At 43.7% G+C, this 23,871-nt stretch overlaps 1 protein-coding gene across 1 annotated transcript in view; it reads right to left on the reverse strand.

Moving 5' to 3' along the window:
* Window positions 1-16,130: 16,130 nt before the first annotated feature.
* Window positions 16,131-23,871, reverse strand: part of SLC26A4 (solute carrier family 26 member 4) — a 37,785-nt gene continuing 30,044 nt past the window's right edge. Inside the window, exons 17-21 of the mRNA XM_039516683.1 lie at window positions 22,134-22,364; window positions 20,495-20,549; window positions 20,013-20,158; window positions 18,751-18,834; window positions 16,131-17,286 (exon numbers count right to left, since the gene is read on the reverse strand). Of these exons, the coding sequence (XP_039372617.1) occupies window positions 17,263-17,286; window positions 18,751-18,834; window positions 20,013-20,158; window positions 20,495-20,549; window positions 22,134-22,364 (540 nt within the window). The 3' untranslated portion in view covers window positions 16,131-17,262. The remainder of the gene's footprint in view (window positions 17,287-18,750; window positions 18,835-20,012; window positions 20,159-20,494; window positions 20,550-22,133; window positions 22,365-23,871) is intronic.

A 23,871-nucleotide genomic window follows, 5' to 3' on the forward strand; every position in this document is an offset into this window, starting at 1 on the left:
TTTGCTGGTTTTATTGACGTGAAATAGTATATCGTACCACGTGTACACAGTCAGAACAAAAGGCCACGTAGTAACATGGTCTAAAAGCGCACCGGCTTCTGTTGCTGTATTGCCATCTTTCTTTTCGAGCGCATATTCTTGCAAAGATGACAAAGCATTGCACAATTCTTCAAGGTGATAACGCAATGGCTTCACAGCATCAATTCTCAACTCCCAATGAGTGTCCGATATGCCAATATCTGTTAAAGGGTTATGTTCTTGAAGTATATCCCAACGTGAAGGTGACGAAGAAAAGATAACGTATATTCTGTTAATCAGACCGAAAAAGTCAACGGCATATTTCGATGACTTTGCCGCGTCTGAGATCACAAGATTCCAAGTGTGAGCTCCACATGGTACATACAAGGCACGGTCATTTATTTCTAGCATGCGGGCTTGAACTCCTTTATTCTTTCCTCTCATATTTGCGCCGTTATCATAAGCTTGGCCTCTCATGTCAGCAATGTCTATTCCTAAGTTGTTTGCCTTTTCAAGAAACGCTTCCAATAAGCCCTCGCCAGTTGTATCATGAACATTAAGAAAACCAACAAACGCTTCACGAATATTGACACCATCTTCACCTTTGCATTCAACAAAGCGTAACACCACAGACATCTGTTCTTCATGTGACACGTCGGGAGTACAGTCCAAAATAACTGAATAATATTTTGCTTTTTTAAGCTGCGCTATGTTGGCCTCTTGAATGTTACTGGCAACAAGTTGAATCAGCTCGTTTTGGATCTGTGGACTGAGGTACTGAACATGTGTCTCTGCCTTCTTAATCCTCTGTAAAAGTTCGCTGAGGACAGTATCATACTTTGCAAGCAATTCAAACAGTCCCAAAAAGTTGCCATTCGAAGGATCGCCGAGCTTTTCATTACTTCCTCGAAATGCCAAGTTTCTTTCAGACAAGAAAATAACGACATCAACCATGCGTTTGACAACATTTCTCCAGAAATCTCTTTCTTTCAGAAAAGTCTGCAATTCGAGTTGGTCAATAGATATACGGTTTGCTATGCCTGACCGAAGGTCAAACCATTTCACCATACAGTCTTGATGACCTTTGCCTGTTTCATGCTGCTGAAGTCTTTTTGACAGTGCAGATGTTCCACGACGTAGCGGTATGTCGCCAGTGCCAAATAATTTACAACAAAAACAAAAAATGGCATCTTTCTGAACTGAGTACATTAACCATGAACGTCTTATTTTCTCGCCATTTGCCATGGTTCGATAGAAATGAGTACTTGTGAACCTCCGTCTTTCCTCGTTAAATGGAAATTCGTAACTTTCATTCTGCTGTGGTGGGCCACGTGCAACAATGTCACACACTTGCCTGTCCGATATTATAGACGGCCAATCTCCTGGATCATCAGTCAGTGGTTCAGATTCAGATACTTCTTTCCCGGCAGCAGCTGGAATATCTGTCACAGTTTGTTTGGTAGAACAACTGGCTTCACCTTCGACCTCACTTGAAGCACTTCTGGATACCTCTGGATACGATTCGTCGCTGCTAGCGCTGTCCGTTTCATGTGCCTGTACCTGTACGTTGGATTGCAGCGCAAAATACGTTGACAACTTTGGAATTTTCTCAAGTTCCTTCTCGGCATCTTTTGCTGCCTTTCGTTTACTAGCTCCGCTCTTATACGTTCTCTTAGACATCACAAAGCACGCTTCTGCATTGGAAACGATAAAAAATTAAACTAAATTAATAATTTATCCGCCGACCGCCATTATGAACACAAATACACATTCTTTGAATGGGTCCAACTAAAATTCGAAACTGACCGACAGACAACTGATGTAGCCAATAGCATTATGATGTATCATAATGACTTCACGGTTTTGTCAGTAAAACCGACATGGATTGTGCAATAGCGTCAATAAATGTCACTTACCTAGTTATACCTTACATTTTTTTTGCCACTTTTAGGGGCCCCCTTCCTTGCGGGGCCCCCTCCGGTCGGAGGGTACGGAGGGCGTTCGCTACACCTCTGTGTATAGTTTTACTACGGAGATGTCAGTAGCAATTGCATATTTAAAGTTGTAATGAGATTTTCACTTAAAACAGGTCTAAAATCTTTCGCACTTGAATGACTAGATTTAGTCTCAAAATTTGGCACAATAAACCCTTTATAGGACGATATATATAGTGTCATTTTCTTTACCAGTTTGTGTGCACAGATAGATATCTAGAGAACCAACAAAATACTAAATTCCCTGTAATATGTACAGTATCTGCATGTAGAAATTGCCATATTGGATCAGACCAGTGGCCCATAGCAGACCAGAGGTGTTTTTTTTTTTTTTTTTTAAAAAGGCCAGAATGGACAGCTATTGAATAACCTGCCAATCCCATCAATTATTTTATTCCCTAATGCATAGGGATTTATCTCCCTCATTGTTTTAAAAATATACGTAACTGATGTTCTCATTATCCATAATAATGTCTAATCCTTTTTTGACTCTACTAAACTCTTGGGCTCTGTTATTTTATAATATTTATCTCTCTCTTATATAAATACTGAATTTCTCTGTTTGAGCCCATATGTATGTAATACTTACTCTCCTCAAGAGGGGGGAGAGGGTGACCTCACTTTATACACATTTGCTAGTTGGTCTGGATGAGCAAGTGGGGAGCACATGCTGAACCCTTTAAAAAGATATAGCAGGAGCTGCTCTCACCCGCACTTGGCCTGCTCTGGTTGGTTGGTTTTTATTACTTAGACTTCTGTCCTGAAAGGCCTTTGACAAGCGCTTGCACAAGAGGTTGCGAAATGGTCATTGGGTGAGAGGCAAAGGATTGTCATCAATCAAAAACTGGGTAAGAGACAGAAGGCTACTGATAGGATTCAATAGTTAATTTTCAAAATAGTGAAAGGTTAACAACAGGATACCCCTACGCTCTCAGCTAGGTCTGGAAGGGGGAGAGGGGCAGCGAGTAGTGCAGTAATAATTTAGATTATAGTTACTTAAACTAGTCAGGACCAGAGAGGACTGTGAGAAACTTCAGAGATCTAACCAAGCTAGGTGAATGGGCAGTGTGATGGCTGACGAAGTTCACTGTTGATGATAAATGCAAAGTAATGCACATTGGAGGGAAAAAATCATGTTCCTACGTGCTTCTCCAGTGCTGCTGCCTGGCACAGTGCCTTGAGGAGCTTCTTCTGATGTGGAGCACCATTGCATTGGCCATGGAACTGTAGCCTTACAGCCACAATCATTGTCTGCATGTCATACAGTAATACAAATCGTACACAGGCACAAGAGAGCAGAGTTACTTCTATAAGAAAAAACTAAGTGTTTTTTCACTTTTGTGCTTGTAGAATATTAATCATAATTCTCAGGTAACCTTTTTTTGTGGTCCATATGTTCCCCATCTTCGCAAAAACACAGGAAGTAGAACAAACTAATTTACAAACTCTTCAGCTCTTTTAGAGCTACAAAACCTTTGAATTCTCTCTTGACTGAAGTGCCAACCCCTGTCCCAGAGCAGGGGTCTGCTTTCTATGCAGCTGGTCAGATATGTGAATGTTTTGCAAAAGAGAGCATTCATTCTTTCCATACAGCCCCTCTGTGGCTTTTTCTAGGATTTTCCTTCCCACAGCACAACACGGGGTGTCTTATTACTGGTACTTAAGAAGTCCCTGAGCTAAGGGTACACCATGGACCAAAAACCAAGAGGCTATTACAGGTGTTATCATTTGATTCAGCAATGTTTTCCTGTTTAGAACAGGAAACCAATGCAAAAAAGATAATGGAGGATAAAAGGAAAATGAAGTGTTTTTAATCAGTTCATATTTAAGAATAATTTCTGTACAAGATGTGGAGTCCTGATCTTCTATTCCATGCTTATTTTATATCTCTGGGTCAGCATGGCTTTGTTCAGTCTTAACAATTTATCATCATGTTATTTGAACAAGTCTTATTACAAAGCTTTGAAAAGGAAAGCCTCCCTGCTTCTGGCTGGACAGGATTTACTACCATGGACTAGGGAAGTGCATGGGAAAAATCAATGTCCTAGTGCAGGGGTAGGCAACCTATGGCATGCATGCCAAAGGTGGCATACAAGCTGATTTTCAGTAGCACTCACACTGCCCGGGTCCTGGCCACCGGTCTAGGGGAATCTGCATTTTAATTTAATTTTAAATGAAGCTTCTGAAATATTTAAAAACCTTATTTACTTTACATACAACAATAGTTTAGTTCTATATTATAGACTTATAGAAAGAGACCTTCTAAAAATGTCAAAATGTATTACTGGCACACAAAACCTTAAATTAGAGTGAATAAATGAAGACTCAGCACACCACTTCTGAAAGGTTGCCGACCCCTGTCCTAGTGAATAAAGTTCCCAACTGTAGTTGTATAAGCAGTGTGGACAGCTACTCCTACAAAACCAGGCCCTGTGACAACTTCTAGCTGTGATTCAATGCAGAAGAAAATAAAAAGACATGTACACTAAATAAATTCTCTAAGAGGATCAATTGCTTTACTGGGAATAAACAGACAACTTTGTAATTAGAAATTTTTGAAGATATGCAGAGTCAGTAGAGCACAAAATACTTGTTACTGAGGGAATAAAAATATAAAATAAAAAGAATTTACCAAAGCAATAGTATTATCATCGGGTAAGAAAACCTTCCTGTGCATGAACAGGAAAGCTCAGTGATGTATAGGTTGTTTTGGTTTTTAAATTAAACTGCTTGATGTTAAATTTACTGCAGGGAAGTTGGGTCTCTGGGAGCCATAGCTAATGACATGCTGGAGTCTTGAACTATTGTGATTAGAAAATTAAATTGAAAAGGCACAGGCCTTTCCTTATCACTCTTGCAGATAAAATCATAGATAAAGAAACTCCTGAAAGACCTTCTGCTTTAGTTCACCTCTCTGACCCAAGTACTTTTTGTTTCAAGCCCTCATTATGTGATTAACATTCAAATTAACTCCAGAACAGGTCGCCATGTTGCTTCCATTTTGCAAAAATGTAATGCCCACACACTATGTCAAAAGTAATTAGGCTAAGCAACATTAATTATAGGGGAGGGTGGCACTGGACAGCTGAAATCAAATGCCATATTTCTAAATTCCTTTGCACTGATTGCAGGTTAGTTTTTTTCAGTTCTTAGGCAGCTGACTCCAGTGGTATTTGAAATAATACCAAATTACTTTGCAAAATCTAAATCTTTTTGGGATGGTGATGAATGTTTTGTTTGTCCATACACAAAGTACTACTTATCAGAATTCAAGTAACACATGAATAATTAAGACCTAAGTTGTTGTATTAGGTATATATAGCAACTTAATTTATCATTGAGCTTTCATACTTAGGTCTGGTCTACACTAAGACATTAGGTCGACTGCATCGCTCAGGGTTATGAAAAATCCACACCCCTGAATGTCGCGGTTAAACTGACCTGACCCCTGGTGTAGACCACATTAGGTCGATGGGAGAATTCACCCATTGACCCTAGCTTCTGCCTTTTGGGGAGTTGGATTATGTATACCTATGGGAGAACCCCTCCTGTTGGCGTAAGTAGTGTCTTCACTGAAGCACTACAGTGGCACAGCTGCAGTAGTATTTTAAGTGTAAACAAGCCTTTAGTTGGTATACTTAGCTCCCACTTCTGGCTCCGGCCTCCAGCCTCTGACTCTTGCTTCCATTTCCCTGCTCTGGATGCTTGCTCCGGCCACTAGGCAAGACTGCTCACAAATCCATCCCTAAAAGATTGTGATATCTGCTTTTCACAGGATTAAGCTTTTGGTTCTCATAGATGCTCTGATTGTTTGCTAAAATCCAGTGTATTCAATAGGGTTTTATTCCTAAATATGAAGACTTCAGAGAGCTGTATTATGTCAAATTTTAAGACATGATTTAATAGTCTGGGTTTTTTACTCTAAAAAGATTGAATCTTAATGGTTATATTGTTGGAATGCCTTAATGTCCAATTTGCAGAACATGTCACAAGTTAATATTTTATTACAGTGAATTTAAAAGAGCATTCAATGTATCGTGCACAGTATGTTTAGTTGTTGCCCTATGGCTGTAAATCGAATGAAGACTACTGTTGTGTGTATTCCCTCTTTTTGTGGGGAGAAGGGATTCTTACTTCCCTCCCGCCCCCTCTCCCCTCCTATTGTTCCTGCCTTATTGAAAAACTCTGTCTCTGCATCCTCTATGCTGCCTCCTGTCTGAAATAGTTTTTAAAAAAATAAACAGGTTGTCTTCAGAGGAGGGGTTGTAATTCTTCATGTCTGGTTCAGCGGCATCAGGCTTATAGCTTCCAAAAGTTAATCAACGTATTAGGTTTCTTAAAGACTTTAAGACAAAAGCAAACATACAAGCAAAACCTTTACAATTCAAAGTAGGTTTTCTCTGTCTACCAGCCAAATTCCAGTGTTCCACTGCCCAGGGGCACACAATCTGGTTACATGCTTTATATGTCAAAGGCAGACTCTCCGGCTTCGGAACAGCACCTAACCTTATTTAAAAAAAAAAATTCCATATATTTTGGGAACATAAATGGAACGACTTGTATATAGCAGGTTGTCAACAATACCAGACAAAGGCTTTCAAAACCTTTATTTGATCTAATTCATACCACAGAAAGCTATTGGCCTTTAGTCAGTGTTTTTAAACATATAACCCAAAATTGCAACATAAAAGTCTCAGAAAATCAATAAACCTCAAATTATCCAACTTTTGTTTCCCTTTTGTTTAAACTCCTTGTCTGAATTCGGTATTGCAAGCTTTACTGTAAACAAGAGTTGGCAAAAGCTGCTAAGTCTGCATGAATCTTTCTAAAGAAGTTGGACTTATCTCTGTGTGCTTGTCTTCATCCTTTTGTAAGATTACAGATAAGGTGTATACTTCTGTTTGAAAAATTTATAGAGTATAACATCATAGGATCAATTTGTATTCATTTTGCACTAAATTGTACAGTTGGTAACATTAAATATAAATGTTCATTCCTACATGATGGGTGCAAACGGTGGAACACTGAATGCTACTCCTTTTGATCACATCTTAACACAATTATCCATGCAAATTTCAGATTATGAAGAGATGCATTTATAATTTAGATGCTACTGTTTGTATTTGTTGAGGTACAATATACCTCTTTCTATAATGAGTTCACTTGTCTGTAATGAAAATGGTAACATCTTGTGAATAGCATTTGTTTAAAGACTGAAGCAGCAACAAACACACACATGATGACACAGCTAGCTTGCTACCTGGTGAGAGGCTGCACTTCAACCCCCAGCCCTGAGCCACCACTCTGAACTCCTTCCTGCACCCCGAACCCCAGCCCTGACCCCCTCCCAGAGCCAGCACCCTTTACCTGCTCCTCCAGCCCCACTGGACTTGTGCTCTGGTGTGCTGAGTCTTCATTTATTCACTCTAATGTAAGGTTTCGTCTGCCAGTAATACATTTTAACGTTTTTAGAAGGTCTCTTTCTATACGTCTATAATATATAACTAAACTATTGTATGTAAAGTAAATAAGGTTTTTAAAATGTTTAAGAATCTTCATTTAAAATTAAATTAAAATGCAGAGCCCCCCGGACTGGTGGCCAGGACCCGGGCCGTGTGAGTGCCACTGAAAATCAGCTCACATGCTGCCTTTGGCACACGTGCCATTGGTTGCCTTCCCCTGAAATAGACTGATTGATCTAATACATCTTTTCTATCTCTTAAACTCTATGGGCCACATTCATCTAGTGTAATTCCACTGACTTCAGAAGTCAATGGAGTCACAGCACAAATTAACACATCTCTATGCGTGCCTGAGTCTCTTGTCACAGTTCTGACCCAAATAAAAACTACCAGAGCCCACTCAAATTTATGAAAGAGGAATCTTATGCTTATAAGTTTTTATAAATTTCAATTTTCAGTTGTGTTCCAACAGATTAATTAATTGTCAGTTAGCAAACAGAATTGTAGCTTCTTATTTAGTCAGAAACCTACTTTGTTTCTGTACATGATGAATAAGGATGCGAATCTTTCACAGAGGTCACAGATTCCGTGACTTTCCAGGACCTCCACAACTTCCGCAGCTGCAGTGGCTGATCCGCACCCGTCTCTACTGCGGCAGCCCCAGGCAACTGATCCCGGGGGCTGCGCCAGAGCAGCAGTCCCGGAGGGGTGGCAGTGGAGCCACGGGCTATCCTGTGGCCTGTAGGGGCAGGGCCATAGGCCATCCCATAACAGCGGGCTGCCCGGCCCCCCACTTTTACTCAGGAGCGGCAGCGGGGCCCCAGGTCACCTGCCTTCCCTAGGAGCAGCAGCATCAGCAGGGCTCTGGGCTGCCACCCACCCCCAGATGCACCGCCCCTCCACTCCAGCAGGTTAGAGTCAATTAGCGGTATTTTTAAAAGTTACTGACAGGTCACTTGCCATGACTTTTTGGTTACTGCCCGTGACCTGTCCCTGACTTTTACTAAAAATACCCGTGATTAAATCTTAGCCTTAAAGATGAACTCTAGGCTACATCCAAAGTAATCCCCCAACCCAAGCTATATATACACAGCAGTTGCAAAAGGTGTGCATCCAAGGAGGATTTGCAGCAACCAGGTAAAGAACAGTGTTAAATTCAGGTATTTCTATGCCAGAAACTTTGAGGACATCAACATAGCATGCTGCAAGCAGAATAAGAAAATAAAGTTTTAACCAATGCCACTATGATAAATCTCAAATTTTAGAAGCTTGAGATTTTTACTACTTAGGCAAAACCTTGATTTTTAAATGCTCCTCTCAGGCCCACACATCTAGTAAAATGCATGGAATATGCCGCCAAAGGAGCAGCATAGTACACTGCATATTTGAACCTGCAACCTTTATATTAGTCTGCAATCCCTACTGACTTGCCTGCTTCTTAGACCAATGGATGAGAACCAGCTACAAGAAGTGCAGCGCGTTATACAAACAGTACATACTCATAGCATAGCAGATACAGCCAGGTGTTTCCCATCCTCTGCTAACGACACACCAAGAGCCAGAGTCCCTTGCTAAGTTAGTACAAGGTGGACCGATCCTTCAGCCCGGAATTAAGGACCTCGGCCACTGCTCTGGCAGTGACGTCTGGGTGAGTTCTGCTGCAGGACCCCCCGCGGCCCCGCCCCTACCCCAGCGCATGGCTACGCGGGCGGCGGAGGGGGCCGCACAATTTGGAGCCTGCACCCAGCACCCAAACTCCGTCCCACTCAGCCCTGGGCAAAGCTCCTTGGTCTGGCTCCCAGCCCCTCTCCAAGGGTTGCAGCTGTCTGGAGGTGCCTGCCTTCCACACCTTCCTCATTCACACCTCATTCATTCATTCATTCAATAGGGCAATTGATTACAAAGTGGAGAGAAGATCTTATTCTACTTCTAGCAAAAAGACATTTTTCTTTCACCTTAATTACACTACCTTAGGGGCCTGCTATAACATATTACTATGGTTCAATACAAAGTCATGTAAAAGTTATACAAAAATGCATAATGCAGAGATTTATCTACAACTCCATTGATTGACTGCTGTGTGCAGTAATATAGTGACCCCTGGGTCTTTGAATAAGGCTATATACTGCGGGGGTGCAGCAGCGAGTCGGGGCGGCGGGTGGGCAAGTGGCAGGTGGGCACAGAGGTGAGCAGTGAGCCAGCAGGGGGGTTAGGGGCGGGCAGGGGGGTTGCTGGCTGGGGAGGGAGAAAGGGGCAGGAGGCGCGTGGGGGGTGGGGGACTGACTAGGAGGGACGCAGCAAGTCAGTGGGGGACTAGGGGGTGAAGAGGAGTGTGATGGTGGGGCCGAGCGGGGAGGGGGTGGGTCCTATTTTACTGCTGTGATCTGGTCACCCTATGTGTGCCAGGTTTCAGAGTAGCAGCTGTGTTAGTCTGTATCTACAAAAAGAACAGGAGTACTTGTGGCACCTTAGAGACTAACAAATTTATTTCAGCATGAGCTTTCTTCGGATGCATAGAATGGAATACTTCTTTTTGCCTATGTGTGCCGTTTCTCCCCCCTCCCTCTCAAACCTTGCTCTTTGGCCCACAGCTGTTTTGATGGGGTGGTGCTGAGGAAGGAGGGTTGTTTCTGCGAGGCGAGCAGCGCTGGTGGGGGCAGTGTTTCCACGGGGCTGGGCAGTTCTGGGGGGAAGGAGGGGGCATAAAATAAACATTATTGAAGAAAATCAGTTGTACAACTATCAAAACAAATTATTTTCCTAATATGAAAGTGAAAATCTATAATTAATATTCTTTTAGAATGTGGTGACTTCTATCAATATGGGCAAGAGATCAAGAGATATTGGTAGAAAGTACCCAAGTGGGAGTAAGAAAAGAGCCATATACAATATTATGTAGTAATATATAATTTTGTTATTATGTATCTAGTCATGGAAAGTAAATAATACATGTAAGAAATGAAAGGTGTTTTTTTTTTAAGTTTTTTTTTTTTTTTTAAGTCTTCCCTGCTGGGGCCCCGTCAAAACTGTTCGAATTGGGCCCCGCACTTCCTAAAGCCGGCCCTGCGCACAAACCACACGGCACCTAGTCTCAGCCTACGGCTGCTCCCACGTCACTGCCCCCCCCGGGCGGACAGTCACAGCAGCCTTGGGATCGGCGCCTGCTCCGCGGCGGGGCCCGGTGAGACTAGGGCCCGCTGTCGGGGTGGGGGTTGGGGGGCGCGAGGGCTGCGAGGCCCGGCCAAGTCCCCTCCACCCCACACTGCGGGCCGGAGGCGCTGGGGTCCAGGCCGTGCCCCGGGCCCTCTCCCCATGGGGGTCTCCCCGTGGCCGGCTCCCCCGGCCGCACCGGGCAGTGCCCCGGGGCGGGCCCGCCCGGGTATAAATGCGGCTCCCTTCCTCTCCCCTCCTCACCATTGTGGTCCATGATTCGGTGCGGGGCACTGTGGGAGCGGAAGCCACCGCGCCGGAAGGGTGGGGCCGGAAGCACCTGGACAACGGAAGCGGAAGCTGAGCTGTCAAGGGGGGAGGGGTCTGGTCAGAGGAGAACCGCACTGAGCCGCGCGTGCCCGGGCAAAACTAATAGATCCCATGCAAGCTACAGCTCCCAGTGTGCACTGCGGCCGGCCCGGGGACTGTAGTTACCAAAATGCTTTCTTTGCTCTGCTGCTCCGGCCGCCCTGCAGGTGTTTTTTTTTGTTTGGGGCGGCAAAAAAGCCAGAGCCAGCCCTGCACGTTGCACTTAGACTTCCCATTTTGATCCCACCCAATCAGTATACCTGTGTTAGAATATTTTCCCTTGTATTGCATTGGCCTGGCTTTTTTTCCAAATTTCTCATTTTGTTATTTTTCTTCCCACATTTCTTGTTGCCAATCCCTGGCCCAGAGGTACCTTTGGCAGGTGGCCTGTCAGGGAAATCCGCTGGTGGGCTGGGATGGTTTGTTTACCTGCAGCGTCTGCAGGTTCAGCCAATCGCAGCTCCCACTGGCTGCGGTTTGCCGTTCCAGGCCAATGGGTCCTGCGGGAAGCAGCACAGATTGGCCGAACCTGCAGATGCTGCAGGTAAACAAACTGTCCCGGGCTGCCAGCGGATTTCCCTGACGGGCCGCAGGCCAAAGATTGCTGATCCCTGCTCTGGGACCTCTTGTAATTTTTGTTTGACCCTAACTTATATTTGCAATGTCTGATTTTGTATAGAAATTCAGTAGGGTACAGTCATTTGTACAGGCTTTGCCCTTATGGGTAGTAGGCAGGATGTGGAGCTTTCAAAAGGCCTCTGCAGACATAACAGGAGCAGTGAGTTCTTGCAAGTGCAGGGGAGGACAAAGAAGGGAGCACTTATTTCTCTTTCAAGCGCCATGGGAACCATGGGCGGAAGATGAACTGCGGGCTCAGGGAGGCTAGCCCCTGGCCCGGTCCTTCTGCCTGAGACCCTGCCCCCCCTTCCTCTGCCAGAGCCCCGAGGATCCCCTCCCCCTACAGCTGCCCAAGCACTCCCAGCTCCAGGCAGGTGGCACAGCACCCAGCACTGGGTGGACAGGCAGTGCAAGCACCGGCTTCAGCCGCCTGGAGTTCCACATTGAAGGCCAGCCCCTCACTAGCCCCAGCCACGGGGAAAGAGCCACAGGGCCTGGCAGGAAGCAGGAGGAGGTCTGGGGGTGGGTGGGGCCATGCTGTTTGGGGAGGCTCAGCCTCCCTTGGACTTTGAAACCCACTGCCCATGATGGGACTCTTGCCTGCAGCCAGGCCTTGGAGGAGTTTCAGTGTGTGGAGACATTTCCTGCACAAGATCATTGAGAAATCACCTTAGGGTCTACGGATGATGCTAAAGAGAGTGGCCACAACTGCAGAGCCACGAATCCACAGCAGCTGTTCTGCAGCTTTTAGGGGGCTCATGGCTGATGCTGTTTCCAGTCATCTGCTCATGAGCGGCCTGTGTTTTGATCTATCTAGGGGGCAACTAACAGTAGAACCTGTTAGCTTCTCATGTCGGTGTCAGGGCCGGCTCTATGTTTTTTGCCACTCAAGCAAAAAAATTTTTGGCTGCCCCCTGTCCCAGCCCTGGGCTCGTCACCGCACCCCCCTGCTGCCCCAGCCCTGGGCTCTTCCCCTCCCCCCCCTACAGCTGCACCCTTCTTCCGCTGCAGCCCTGGGTCACTGGTAACTCGCTCCCAGGGCAGGTCATTCAGCAGTAATTTTAGATGTGCACAGAACACAGACAGGATTGGCTCCCATATGGTTACAGAACTGCAGTAAAGTGGAACAATTTTCAGCTTATGTGATTGGAGGATATCTGGATGCATATAAGACTGTCCTCCATAAATGAGGAAAAGTTGAGGTGCCTTTATTATTCTTTTGTTCCACTCTTTCTTTCTATGGGGAATTTGCCAATGCAGTATCACTGTCTTCCTTTTAAACAAACAAAAAAGGCAATGGCTGTTGAAAATAGAAATTCCAGTCCTAATAACCACTGGGAAGCATTTCTTGCTCAATTTTATCCTACTTTTTCTACAGCAAGTTACAGTGGATCAGTATATTTGATTTGGGAGAAATGAAGTAACAGCTGCCCAAACAGAGCTTGAGCACTCCTGAATTTTGAGGTGTTCAAATCTGGAAGGCAGGTGCTGGGGGGGAGGGGGAGGGAGAGGGGTGCTGTGGCTCTGCGGGGGAGCATGGCAGCATGTATGCAGCAGCGTGTCTGGCGCTGCGCGGAGCCAGCAGGGTGGGGTTGGATGGGGCGGAGGTTTGGGGTGGGCAGTCAGGGGACAGGCAGCGGTTGGATAGGCACAGGAGTCCCAGGGGTTTGTCAGGGGACAGGTAGGGGATGGAGTCCTAGGAGGGAAGTTGGGAGGGGTCTCAGGAGGGGTAGTTGGGGATAAGGAGAAGGGAGGCTTAGATAGGGGGTGGGGTCCCGGGAAGGGGGCAATCAGGGGACAAGGACAAGCGGCACTTAGATAGGGAGTGGGGTCCTGGGGGGCAGTTAGGGGCAGGGGTCCCAGGAGGGGGTGATCAGGGGACAAGGAGCAGGGGGGGTTGGGGGGGTTGGGGTTTCTGTGGGGGGCAGTTGGAGGGAGTGGATGGGGCTACCCTCCCTCCCCGTGGAGTGTCCTGTTTTTTGAATGTTAAAATATGGTATCCCTACCCTTCACAGGGCAGCTCTCCATTCGCAGCATGAGGTCTCAACTATCTCACTCCCTCCCCCTTCCTTTCCTGTTGGTAGTGGCCAAGGGAATGCTAGGAAATGTAGTTCTTTCCCTGCTCCAGGGCTGACTCTATAGGCAGGGAGCTAACCAAGGAACTACAGCTTCCAGGGCCCCTTGTTGGTTCTTAGTTCCCATGCTGGATCCCTGCAGCCCCTGCAAATGAGCAGGTGCTTGCTTTGCTGGTTCCTACAGCCGCCCCATGTCAGTGTCTTGTAAATTCAACTAAGGTCAAAATAGTAACAATTCCCGCTAAATTCAATTCAGTGGGAGTCTTTCCAGTGACTGTTGCCCAATCCGATCGCCATTGAAGACCCTGCAATGAGGGAAGCTGGTATGAAAGTGATAACATTTCTGAGAACAATAAAAAGGTAAAATATGGGGGAAAATAAGAACCCTATTTTCACATTGTGCATTTATTTCTTCCAGACAACATATGACAAGAAGTAACAAAAGAGCAATACAGAGAAAAATAAATGCAACATTAAGGGGTGTTTTTCAGTATGCACAATGTTTATTCCTTAGGTCACTGACAACATTCCTGTAAAATACAGCACCTTTTCTAGATGGTAAAAAGATTAATAAAATATCGCTCTCTTTAAAGGTAAATCTTTGACATACAAAGATCTAACAGTATTAATAGTCACAAAATGCTTAGAAAAATGCCATTCCTGTATTATGCTTGAAAAACAAGTATATCCAGCGGTGCTTCTGAGGGGTTTATGCATGAGTGCAAAGTTCTGCAGGGTTTTAGCTATATTGTAAAATACATTACTTTGGTATCCTTCATATAAAAATAAGTACGTCTCCCTTGCATCCCACCCCACCCCCATTGAACAGAGGTATTTGAAATTTTCTTCATGATGTCTATTGTTGTTGTTCTTAGAACTTGGATGGGTGTATTAAATTAAGAATGTAATGGAAACCCATGAGAACATTCTTATCTGGACAACTGTAAATATACTGTACCAGTAAACTCAAAACACATACAAACAATCAGATAATAAGTGTATATTCAGCCCATGAGTGTGAATAATTGTCCTATACCCCCATTCTGCATTAATTCATCCTGGATTAAAAAAATCATATTTTAAAAGGAAAATGTATTTTTAAAGATCCTTGTATTTTATTATTACTCTTCTTAAATGCTCAGTCAGCAAAAGTGCAAGACAGAGCCAAACCAAAATACTGGATCTAAAGCCATTTACATTTGAGGAAAGTTTGGATCAGGATTCAAACTTCAGAGTGACGGCCCATCTCTAGCAAGACAAAAATGTTCTGCCAGTACCACTCTATTATTTCGTGATATTCCTTACTACATGTTCCTCAGAAAAATAAAAGCCCAAATAGCTTCTAACAATTTTCAAGTTAATCAAAATATTCAGTATTTTGTAAGTGTTTACAGTTTCTTTTATATAAAGGTATATAAAATGGACAATAGTTGATGAGTAATGTTTCTGAGGGAAATTGGCCTGATCCTTCATTGTTGCACACACAGGACTTCCACTGACATCAGTGGCAGTTTATTTGAAACTCAATTCTGCCACCATTTTCAGATCAACATACATAAGAATAGCAGAGGCAAGCTCTGAGCAAGTTTGTGAATGTGGAGATCAGTCCTGCAAGGTGCAGAGCACTCTAGCCTGACCCAATGAAGCACTAAGCACTTGAATAGTCCCATTGACTCTACTCATGCTGAAATTTCAATATGTGCTTTTGTTTTGTTGGATTGGATGAGAACGCTCAACACCTTGCAGGACTGAGCCCTTTGTGCTTTTGAAAGTAGTAGCCTATTAGATTGTCCTCGAAACCCCTTGTTTATCCATAGGCTAAGTACAGCATCACACTGTTATGCCAGTGTTTCAGCTCTGTCAGAAAAAGGACCATCTCTGGGTAAAGGCACAATCCAGTTTTCAGTGAGGTCACTGGGGGTCTATCAACTGACTTTAATGGAAGTTCGGCAAAGTTCTTAGAGATATAATCTGTGGTACGTAATGCTTGGCTTCCCAGCTGAGACTGCCAATTAATGCCAGTTGTGATGGTGGTAATTTTCTGTGTGCAGTGTGTGTGTGGTTGGTCCCATTGGAAATTTTGTGTGATGCTTTAATTACAAATTTTATTTCACTGTAATTTTAATATGTGAAGATATCAAAATGATCACAAAGTTTAGACCATAAATGTGATGTAATCTAGAAACCTATGTATTGTAAGGACTACGTATGGTTTTTATGGCATGTTTTTTCAACATTGTATATTGGTAGTTGCCACAAGGAATTTCAGTTTTAAAAACTAATTTATTTACAATTTAATTTAATTTTTAATGTAACAATTTGTGTAATTTTTCATCTAAACATATAATCATTACATGGGAACAATCATTTCTTACAGAGCCAATATAAAGCCTTAAAAACAGAAGTTAAAAATGTTTTCTTGTAATCCTAAATTTTGTGTAGATTATTGCACTAGGGGATTGTAGCATAACTTTTAAAAGTCCACATTTTTTAGAAGAATAGAAGCAGTTTGTAGAGTATTACAAGAATGAAACAGCTTATGCAGATAATTCTTCATTAAACCATTGATACTGTTATATCCCATTTCAAAAACCAAACTAGATATTAAGTCAGATCTTTACTCCAGGTTTATAGCAGCCTGTTCCACAAATTCCATTAACTTCAATGGGACTATTTGTAGAGTAAGGTACTGTTCAATCTAGATATGTTTAATTTCAGTAATGATTATTAACCAGGAGTGCATGAGTTACTAACAATAGCACTAATAAACCAAGACTCTTAAGTAATAGTCCCTCTTATTGAGCCTTATCCATATATATGGTTAACATTTTATAGCAATATAGTAAACAGTTTTGAGTGAATAGATTTTACCTGTACTCCATTTCTGTTATATAAGGGATTTTTTATATTGAGACTGTAATACTGCAACAAACCCAGGAATTATTTTGAAGAACTAATAGGTAAATTTTAAAGACGTGTGTTGTTGAATGCAGCAGTGTTAACGTCCTGCGAAACTAATTACATGGGATTGCAGATCCTTTTGCAGGTCAGAGCCTAGGGCTGCTACTGCCTATTGCTTCTCTTTTGTGAGGAATTTATTATTTGTATTACAGTAGCACCTTGAGGCCTCCCATCAGGGTTGGAGCTCCATTGTGCTAGGCACAATACAAATACATAAGAGACAGTTCCAAGAAGAGCTTACAATCTCCTCAACCCCTGGGGCTGAGTTACCATGAAGAAGCTATTTTTCCTATATGCATTGATATACGTGTGGGTTATATACACAGCCCGACAAACCCTAAAACTAGTTGCAATTTCTGTAATGGTTCTGATGATCTGCCTCCCATATCTTGCCAACACTGATTCTGTGAACACATTTTTCTGATCAGACTTGACTGTTTCAAGGATTACATGTCAATAGACAAAATTTGGAGATGTATAGAGATCTGCAGAGTTCAGACAAAGAAATTAGTGTTTTCTTCAAGTGCAAAGACAAGTCCCAGTGCAGAAGACGCTTATATAGTATTGGTGCCTGAATATTGCCATGGAGTCCAAGATATCCGTAATAGTTTTCCTTCATGAAGCAAGTCTGCGCATGGCCTAATGAAATAAGTTTTAAAAGATGGGGGATAGTGAGAGGGAAATGGGTGATTAGTTCAGTGTACACACCATATTAAAAAAACAAACAACTTTTGCACATATATTACTATACAACCAAGGAGTTCAGTGCTGGCTGACTGAGTCCAGGGCCGGCTCCAGGCACCAGCTAAGGAAGCAGATGCTTGGAGTGGCCAATAGAAAGGGGCAGCACGTCCGGGTCTTTGGCGGTGGGTCCCTCAGTCCCTCTCCTCCTCTTTGAGCTGCCGCTGAAGTACCACCGAAGAGGAAGAGAGGGAGTGAAAGACCTGCTGCAGAAGACTGAAGCGGGCCGATTCAGCTACTGCCGAAGTGCTGCCGATCAGCTTCCCTCCTTCCCCCACACTGCTTGGAGTGGCAAAAAAGCTGGAGCCGGCCCTGACTGAGTCTGCCAGGAAATAATTTTAAAAGAGGCTGTAACCTGAAGCCATCTCTCTGGTTGGCAGCTTCATCTCAGTAGCAGGGGCGGCTCTAGAGATCACGCTGCCCCAAGCAGCGCGGAGCGCTGCGCCGCCCTTCCCCGGTCCCGCGGCGGGTCCCGTCTTCCCGCGGCTCCGGTTGAGCTCCTGCCGGCATGCCAGCGGCAGGTCCACCGGAGCCCGGGACCAGCGGACCTGCCGCAGTCAGGCCGGCGGGAGCTCCACCGGAGCCGCGGGAAGACGGGACCCGCGCAGTCATGCCTGCGGCAGGTCCGCTTCGTCCGGGCTCGGTGGACCTGCCGCAGGCATGCCGGCAGGAGCTCCACCGGAGCCAAATGCCGCCCCCCCGGGAAACGGCCGCCCCAAGCGCCTGCTTGGCGCGCTGGGGTCTAGAGCCGCCCCTGCTCAGTAGTCAATCAGGGAGATGACCTACACCCAGTAAACACTGGTTGTCAAGTAGCAGGTTGAACCCTCACAAAACAGTCAATCTGGAGTCAGGCTGTTTCTTCTTCAGTCCCTGAGGTAACTTGAAAATGTTAGGGGTAAATTATGGCTTTTAGAACTGGCTGGAGCTTGGTGGATGGGGAGAGCAGTTTCAGGTGAAAGCATTAAGCCTTTGTAGGGTAGAAGCCGGCATAAAACCTTGTGGGTGCTGGAGGTGGAGAAGCGTGAATACATGTGGCACCTGCTTCACCTTCAAAAAGGATTCATTGTGAATTTCCTCACTAGCATTGACTGCTAGGTGAATAGGGAGGGCAGACTTTGGGCATCCCACAACCCATTCTTTGGGTGTGTCACAGTCAATATTTTCCCTGGATCAGCCAGTCAGCTGCCAGAATCTGTACAGCCCACAAGGCTATGGTGTTTTGTTTTGTTTTGTTTTGATTTATTTATTTTATTTTTTCTTGTTTGGCCCCATATATCAGCACCATTCATGCTGCTACAGTTAAGATAAATATGCATACATCATGGACACATGTTTTATTTAATTAAAAGGATAGCTCCATACCTCCTCCTGAACATCAAGTTCATCATCAAGCTTGCCTGTTTCTGAGAAATCTATTGGTTCCTTAGATTCCTGCATCAGTGAAATCTTAACAGAAAAGGTTAACAAGTATTGTGAACAAAATGAATGTTGCAACCGTACCAATAAAGTTATGTTGCCATGAAAAGCCTTGGTGTTACTGCCTCTGCTTATAAAAACCTGCTGCTTACTCGTAATTCACAAAATTATTCCTTTAGCTGTTGGGGTAGAGACTTGTGCTTTTGATGCTGAAGGCCATGGTTATAATCCTGGTGATGACTCAGTGTCTGTGTATATGCAGCCATAGGTTAGTTAAAATGGTATGCAACCTTTTTTAAATACATAAATACTGCAGAGTCTGATATGACAAGCAAAAATGACCAAACATTCATGGCCCCATATTGCTGTATTTGTGATAACAGTCACAAAAATTGAAGGCCCCTGGTGGAGTGTATGGCTGCATATTCAAGATGGGTGTAGGCAGAGCCAGTGCTCAGCATAAGCAGACTAAGCAATTGCTTGGGGCCCTGAGCAGTTCAAGGCCCCCCCCTCCATTAATTATTCATGTGTTGTAGGGGACCCAAAAATATTCTTGCTTAGGGCCCCCAATGGGCTAGCACTGGCACTGGATGGAGGCAGAGTTAGAACTTTAGGGCCTCCTTGTAATGTGTGGAGGATTTGAATCAATCTGTTCAGTGTTCTAAAGTTTCTCAGGAATTGCAGGGAGCACTGGTTCACTACATGTTTGTGTTGTTGCAGAGGCGATGTGGGGGGTGGGGCATGGGCATGTGGGGTCAGATACCCCTCTGCCCCCGGATTTGTTGCTTGGTTGGACTGAGCATGTTCACATGGACTGAGCATGCTCAGTAATGCTGCTGAAGCCAGTTGCCCTCACTCTGCGCACACCCACACCCACCGGTAGGCATGGGTATCTCTGGCTGTGCCTAGCACAATGGAACCTCAACTTGCACTACTGCAATATAAATGATACATAGTAATTAGTGGTTTCAGAGTAGCAACCGTTCTTTTTATAGTAATTAATAATCCTCTACAGTTAGAAAAGATCTGCAGGCCATCAAATATACAACACAAGCTGTCTGGTTTATAAGCACCTTGTATGAAAATCTTTTGCTTTTTTTAAACAACTCTTCATGTAGTTCCTAAAGCTTTTTCCCTTTACCACAAACTGTGAAAACTATTTACAGCTAGTGTATGATGCAGAAAAATAACTGATATATGGGCCTCACCTTTTCAAAAATAGGATCCTGGATGTCTCTGTGCATCCTTTCATGCTGTATGTAAAGAACAGCATCATGGACAGTCAGGAAGAACATGTCTTTTCTGATGTTATCGTCAAAGAAGCCACATTGTTCCAGCTTTGTCATAATGTTGTCTGAACAAAAAACAAAGTTATAAAAGAGTGATAAATTTGAAAATAATTAAAGAAATAAGGGTCAAAATAGAGATTAACAATTATCAACAATAAAATGTATAGACCTATAATTCTATCATAGTGGGTTCTCTCTAAGTTAAATTCAATTCTCCCCAAGACTTCTCTGTACCCTGCAGACACAGCCAGACACAGTTTAACTATTTGTTTAAAAGAGCAATTCAGTTCACTTTTAACTATATTTACTAAAAAAGTACTTCCACAGATACAATCCACAGATCCTTTATTACTTCTATTCTATCCTTCGTGCTGTGCATTAGCGATAATACATATGTTTACCTTGATGTGATGCGATGTATACAGTCACATCAATTCTCTCAAACTCTTTAACTATCTGGAAAAAAAGGGGTAGTTTGCAATAAACATTTTCTTATACACACACATTTAAGAAACACTATTTGTATTCACAAAGTTTAGTTACATTTTTCATTTTCCTTTGAGTAATTGCACCACAATCCCGAATCGTGTGTTCTTTTATTCATAGGAATATAGGAATCGCCAGACCCAAAGTCCATCTACTCCAGTATGCTGTTTCTGTCAGTGGCCAGACTTTGATTATTAAAGGGCAAAGCTGACAGTGCCATCTATGATTATGGTTGCATGACACTATGGACATGCTCTGGGAATGAACTGGGGTTGTGCAGTACAGAAGGTTGTCTGTGGAAGTGGTTCTCAACCAGAGGTCTGGGGCCCCCTAGGGGGCCATGAGCAGGTTTAGGGAGTCCACCAAGCAGGGTCACATTAGAATTGCTGGGGCCCAGAGTGGAAAGCAGAAGCCCCACTGCATGGGTCTGGAGCCCTGAGTCCTGTCATCTGGGGTTGAAGTTGAAACCTGAGCAATGTAGCTTTGTGGGGGGCCCCCCTTTGGTGTGGGCCCCAGGCAATTGCCCTGTTTGCTACCCCCTAATGCCAGCCCTGGCTTTTATATGCAGAAAAAACAGTTGTGGCACACATGGAGTTTTTATAGCATATTAAGGGGGGGCCTCAGAAAGAAAAAGGTGGAGAACCTATGGTCTGTGGGACCCCTGCCTCATTTGTTGAAGAAGTTGGAAGATGCATAGTGAGTAAGGCAGAGGATTACAGGAACAGAAAATATTTTGCAGGTAGTTACTAACTGTTTGTTCCTCATTTTCTGGATGTCCAACTTAATAACCTGGAATCTGAATTGCAGAAGTGCTGACCACTCAGGAACTGCAGTTGAAGTCAATGCTTTGAACATACCAAGTGCTATATAATGCTAAATTTTCTGAAAAATCAGGTCTTTTGTGTCACATATTGGGCACCCACAATTAGTGGATACTTTTCATTTTAATCTCTCTGTGCCTCAGCTCCCCATCTGTAAAATGGGGATAATACCCCTCACCTTGCAGGGGTGTTGTGAACATACATTGATTAATATTAATGTAGTCAGATACTATAGTGCTGCGTGCTAAAGAAAAGTCCATGAGGAAGTTAATAGTTTTCTCTTCATGGCAAGGTCTGACTAGCGTGCGGTAAATAAGGCATAGGGCCACACATTGAGCAATGAGAATAAAACAAAATATTGAATAGCTTCTCTTTAAATGAGCGCTGGCCATCCTGTGCACTGACTGAAGCAAGGGTCCCATGGAAAAATATGCGATCATGTAAATTAAAGATAGTAGCAATGCATAGGCACAGGGAGGCCAAATTAAGGTTGCACAGGCATCCTAATTCTGGCATTTTCTAATGCTTAAGTGCTTGTCTTTACAACCTTAATAATGTTTTTATTATAGTTTTTTTATCTAATTTATAAATAGACCAAAATCTACCTGTTACAGAAATATGAAAGATGTGTCACAAAGCAACATACACTGAGAAACTCAAAATTAATTTCAGCCAAACTGTCCCTAACTAACATACCAATGACTGATACTGCACAGAAAAAAAAAAGACTTACCATTCTCATTGTCCTCACGGCTACAACATCCAAGAATGATACACCTCCAAAGTCAAAAATTAAACTGTGGATAGGCACTCTGGGGACATTCACTTTGACTGGGAGTTCTGAATTCCAATCCACTTGGATCTCTACTTCTTTGGTTGGAATTTTAAGATCTTCAGGATCATCGAGATCTTCATCAGACTCAAAAGCTTCATTGGTAGTCCCAGAATCACTGATGATGCCATTCTAATCAGAACAGATAATATAAGAAATATATCACTTAATCAGGGACAAAGATTTTGGAATTTTTCCATATTAGCTTATTTAAGCAATAATGGCGGAAGCATTTTTTCCTCATTTCTTCACATATGACTGATCCTGCACTAAATGACTTAAATGGAAACAATATTGAGCCAATAATTAGCACTTCTCCCTGTATACAGTGTATTTTCTTTCCCGTTTTTGTGTTCATTAAGGGAGGAGAGCCATATGGGAAAACCACTGTCCAGAAAATAACTAACAAGCTTCCACTTGAGAACCTCACCCTATAGAATCTTTAGGGTTGATGTTTTTATTTTTGAATTATATGTATTACATTTGTTGCAATAGCAATCCAAGGATCAAGAGTTGTTGTCACTTAACTGAACATTTCATCATATAAACTTGAAGGAAAACAAAAATCTAGCATCCTGCAGTATAATATCTAGCAAAAAATGACACTTATTCCCAACCTTCAACTGTGGGGACTTCAATAGGATATCTACATTCCACATTTGGACACTCATGTAAGCACTTAGTATAAATGGCCATTTTACAACTAGCACGATAAATGTTGCCCCATTTAAGCAGCTGTGGAATGCCCTGTTGGCCGGAAAACCTATGCAATTCTTCTGCATATAGGAGGCAAGATATAAGGAGCCTGTGATTTGAACTCTCTTGCACCAGAATGCAGCTCTGAAGGGCCTGCCAGTCTATAACTTCGTAAAACAGATGTAGGGATGAGGAGGAGTAAAGAAAAGACCAGGTAATCCACTGCGTCCAGATCAACTGGCCTTTCTCTCCCCTCCCCAACATACTGTGGGCACAGCTGCCAATGGTCACTCCAACCTCAGCCCCAAGGCTATAGTAGCAGCCATGGAAGAGTTCTACTGCTGCCTGCATGCTAGAGGGGAAGGATTTCTTTTCCCCAGGCCCTGAAAATACTCTAGGTAGAGTTCACTAGATGGGTCAAGTTCTGAAGATGATGTTCAAACTGACGCCTCATATTTGCAATGTGATTATCCTCTTCAGGTGCCCATGTTCTTCTTCGAGTGATTGCTCATATGCATTCCAGTTAGGTGTGTGCGTGCCGTGTGCACGTTCGTCGGAAGATTTTTACCCTAGCAACACTCGGTGGGTCGGCTAGGCGCCCCCTGGAGTGGCGCCGCTATGGCGCCGGATATATACCCCTGCCGACCCATCCGCCCCTCAGTTCCTTCTTACCAACCGTGTCGGTCTTTGGAACAGTGGAGCGCGGCTTAGCTGACCTCCACTTCCCTAGCTACTCGTTGTTTCTCTCGTTAATTCTGTATATGTAGTTCAGATTTATATAGTTGTAGTTAACTTTATTCGTTTGTAGTATAGTTAGTGTATAGTTCACAGGGGTTCGGGGATTAACCCCTTCCCCGCACATGGTGCCGGGTACTATGCCCGGTTCACAGGGTTTCAAACCGTGCTCGGCCGGCCATAAGCTGATGCCGACAAGAGATCCTCT

The sequence above is a fragment of the Mauremys reevesii genome, linkage group 1, assembly GCF_016161935.1.
Source record: "Mauremys reevesii isolate NIE-2019 linkage group 1, ASM1616193v1, whole genome shotgun sequence".
Lineage (NCBI taxonomy): Eukaryota > Metazoa > Chordata > Testudines > Geoemydidae > Mauremys > Mauremys reevesii.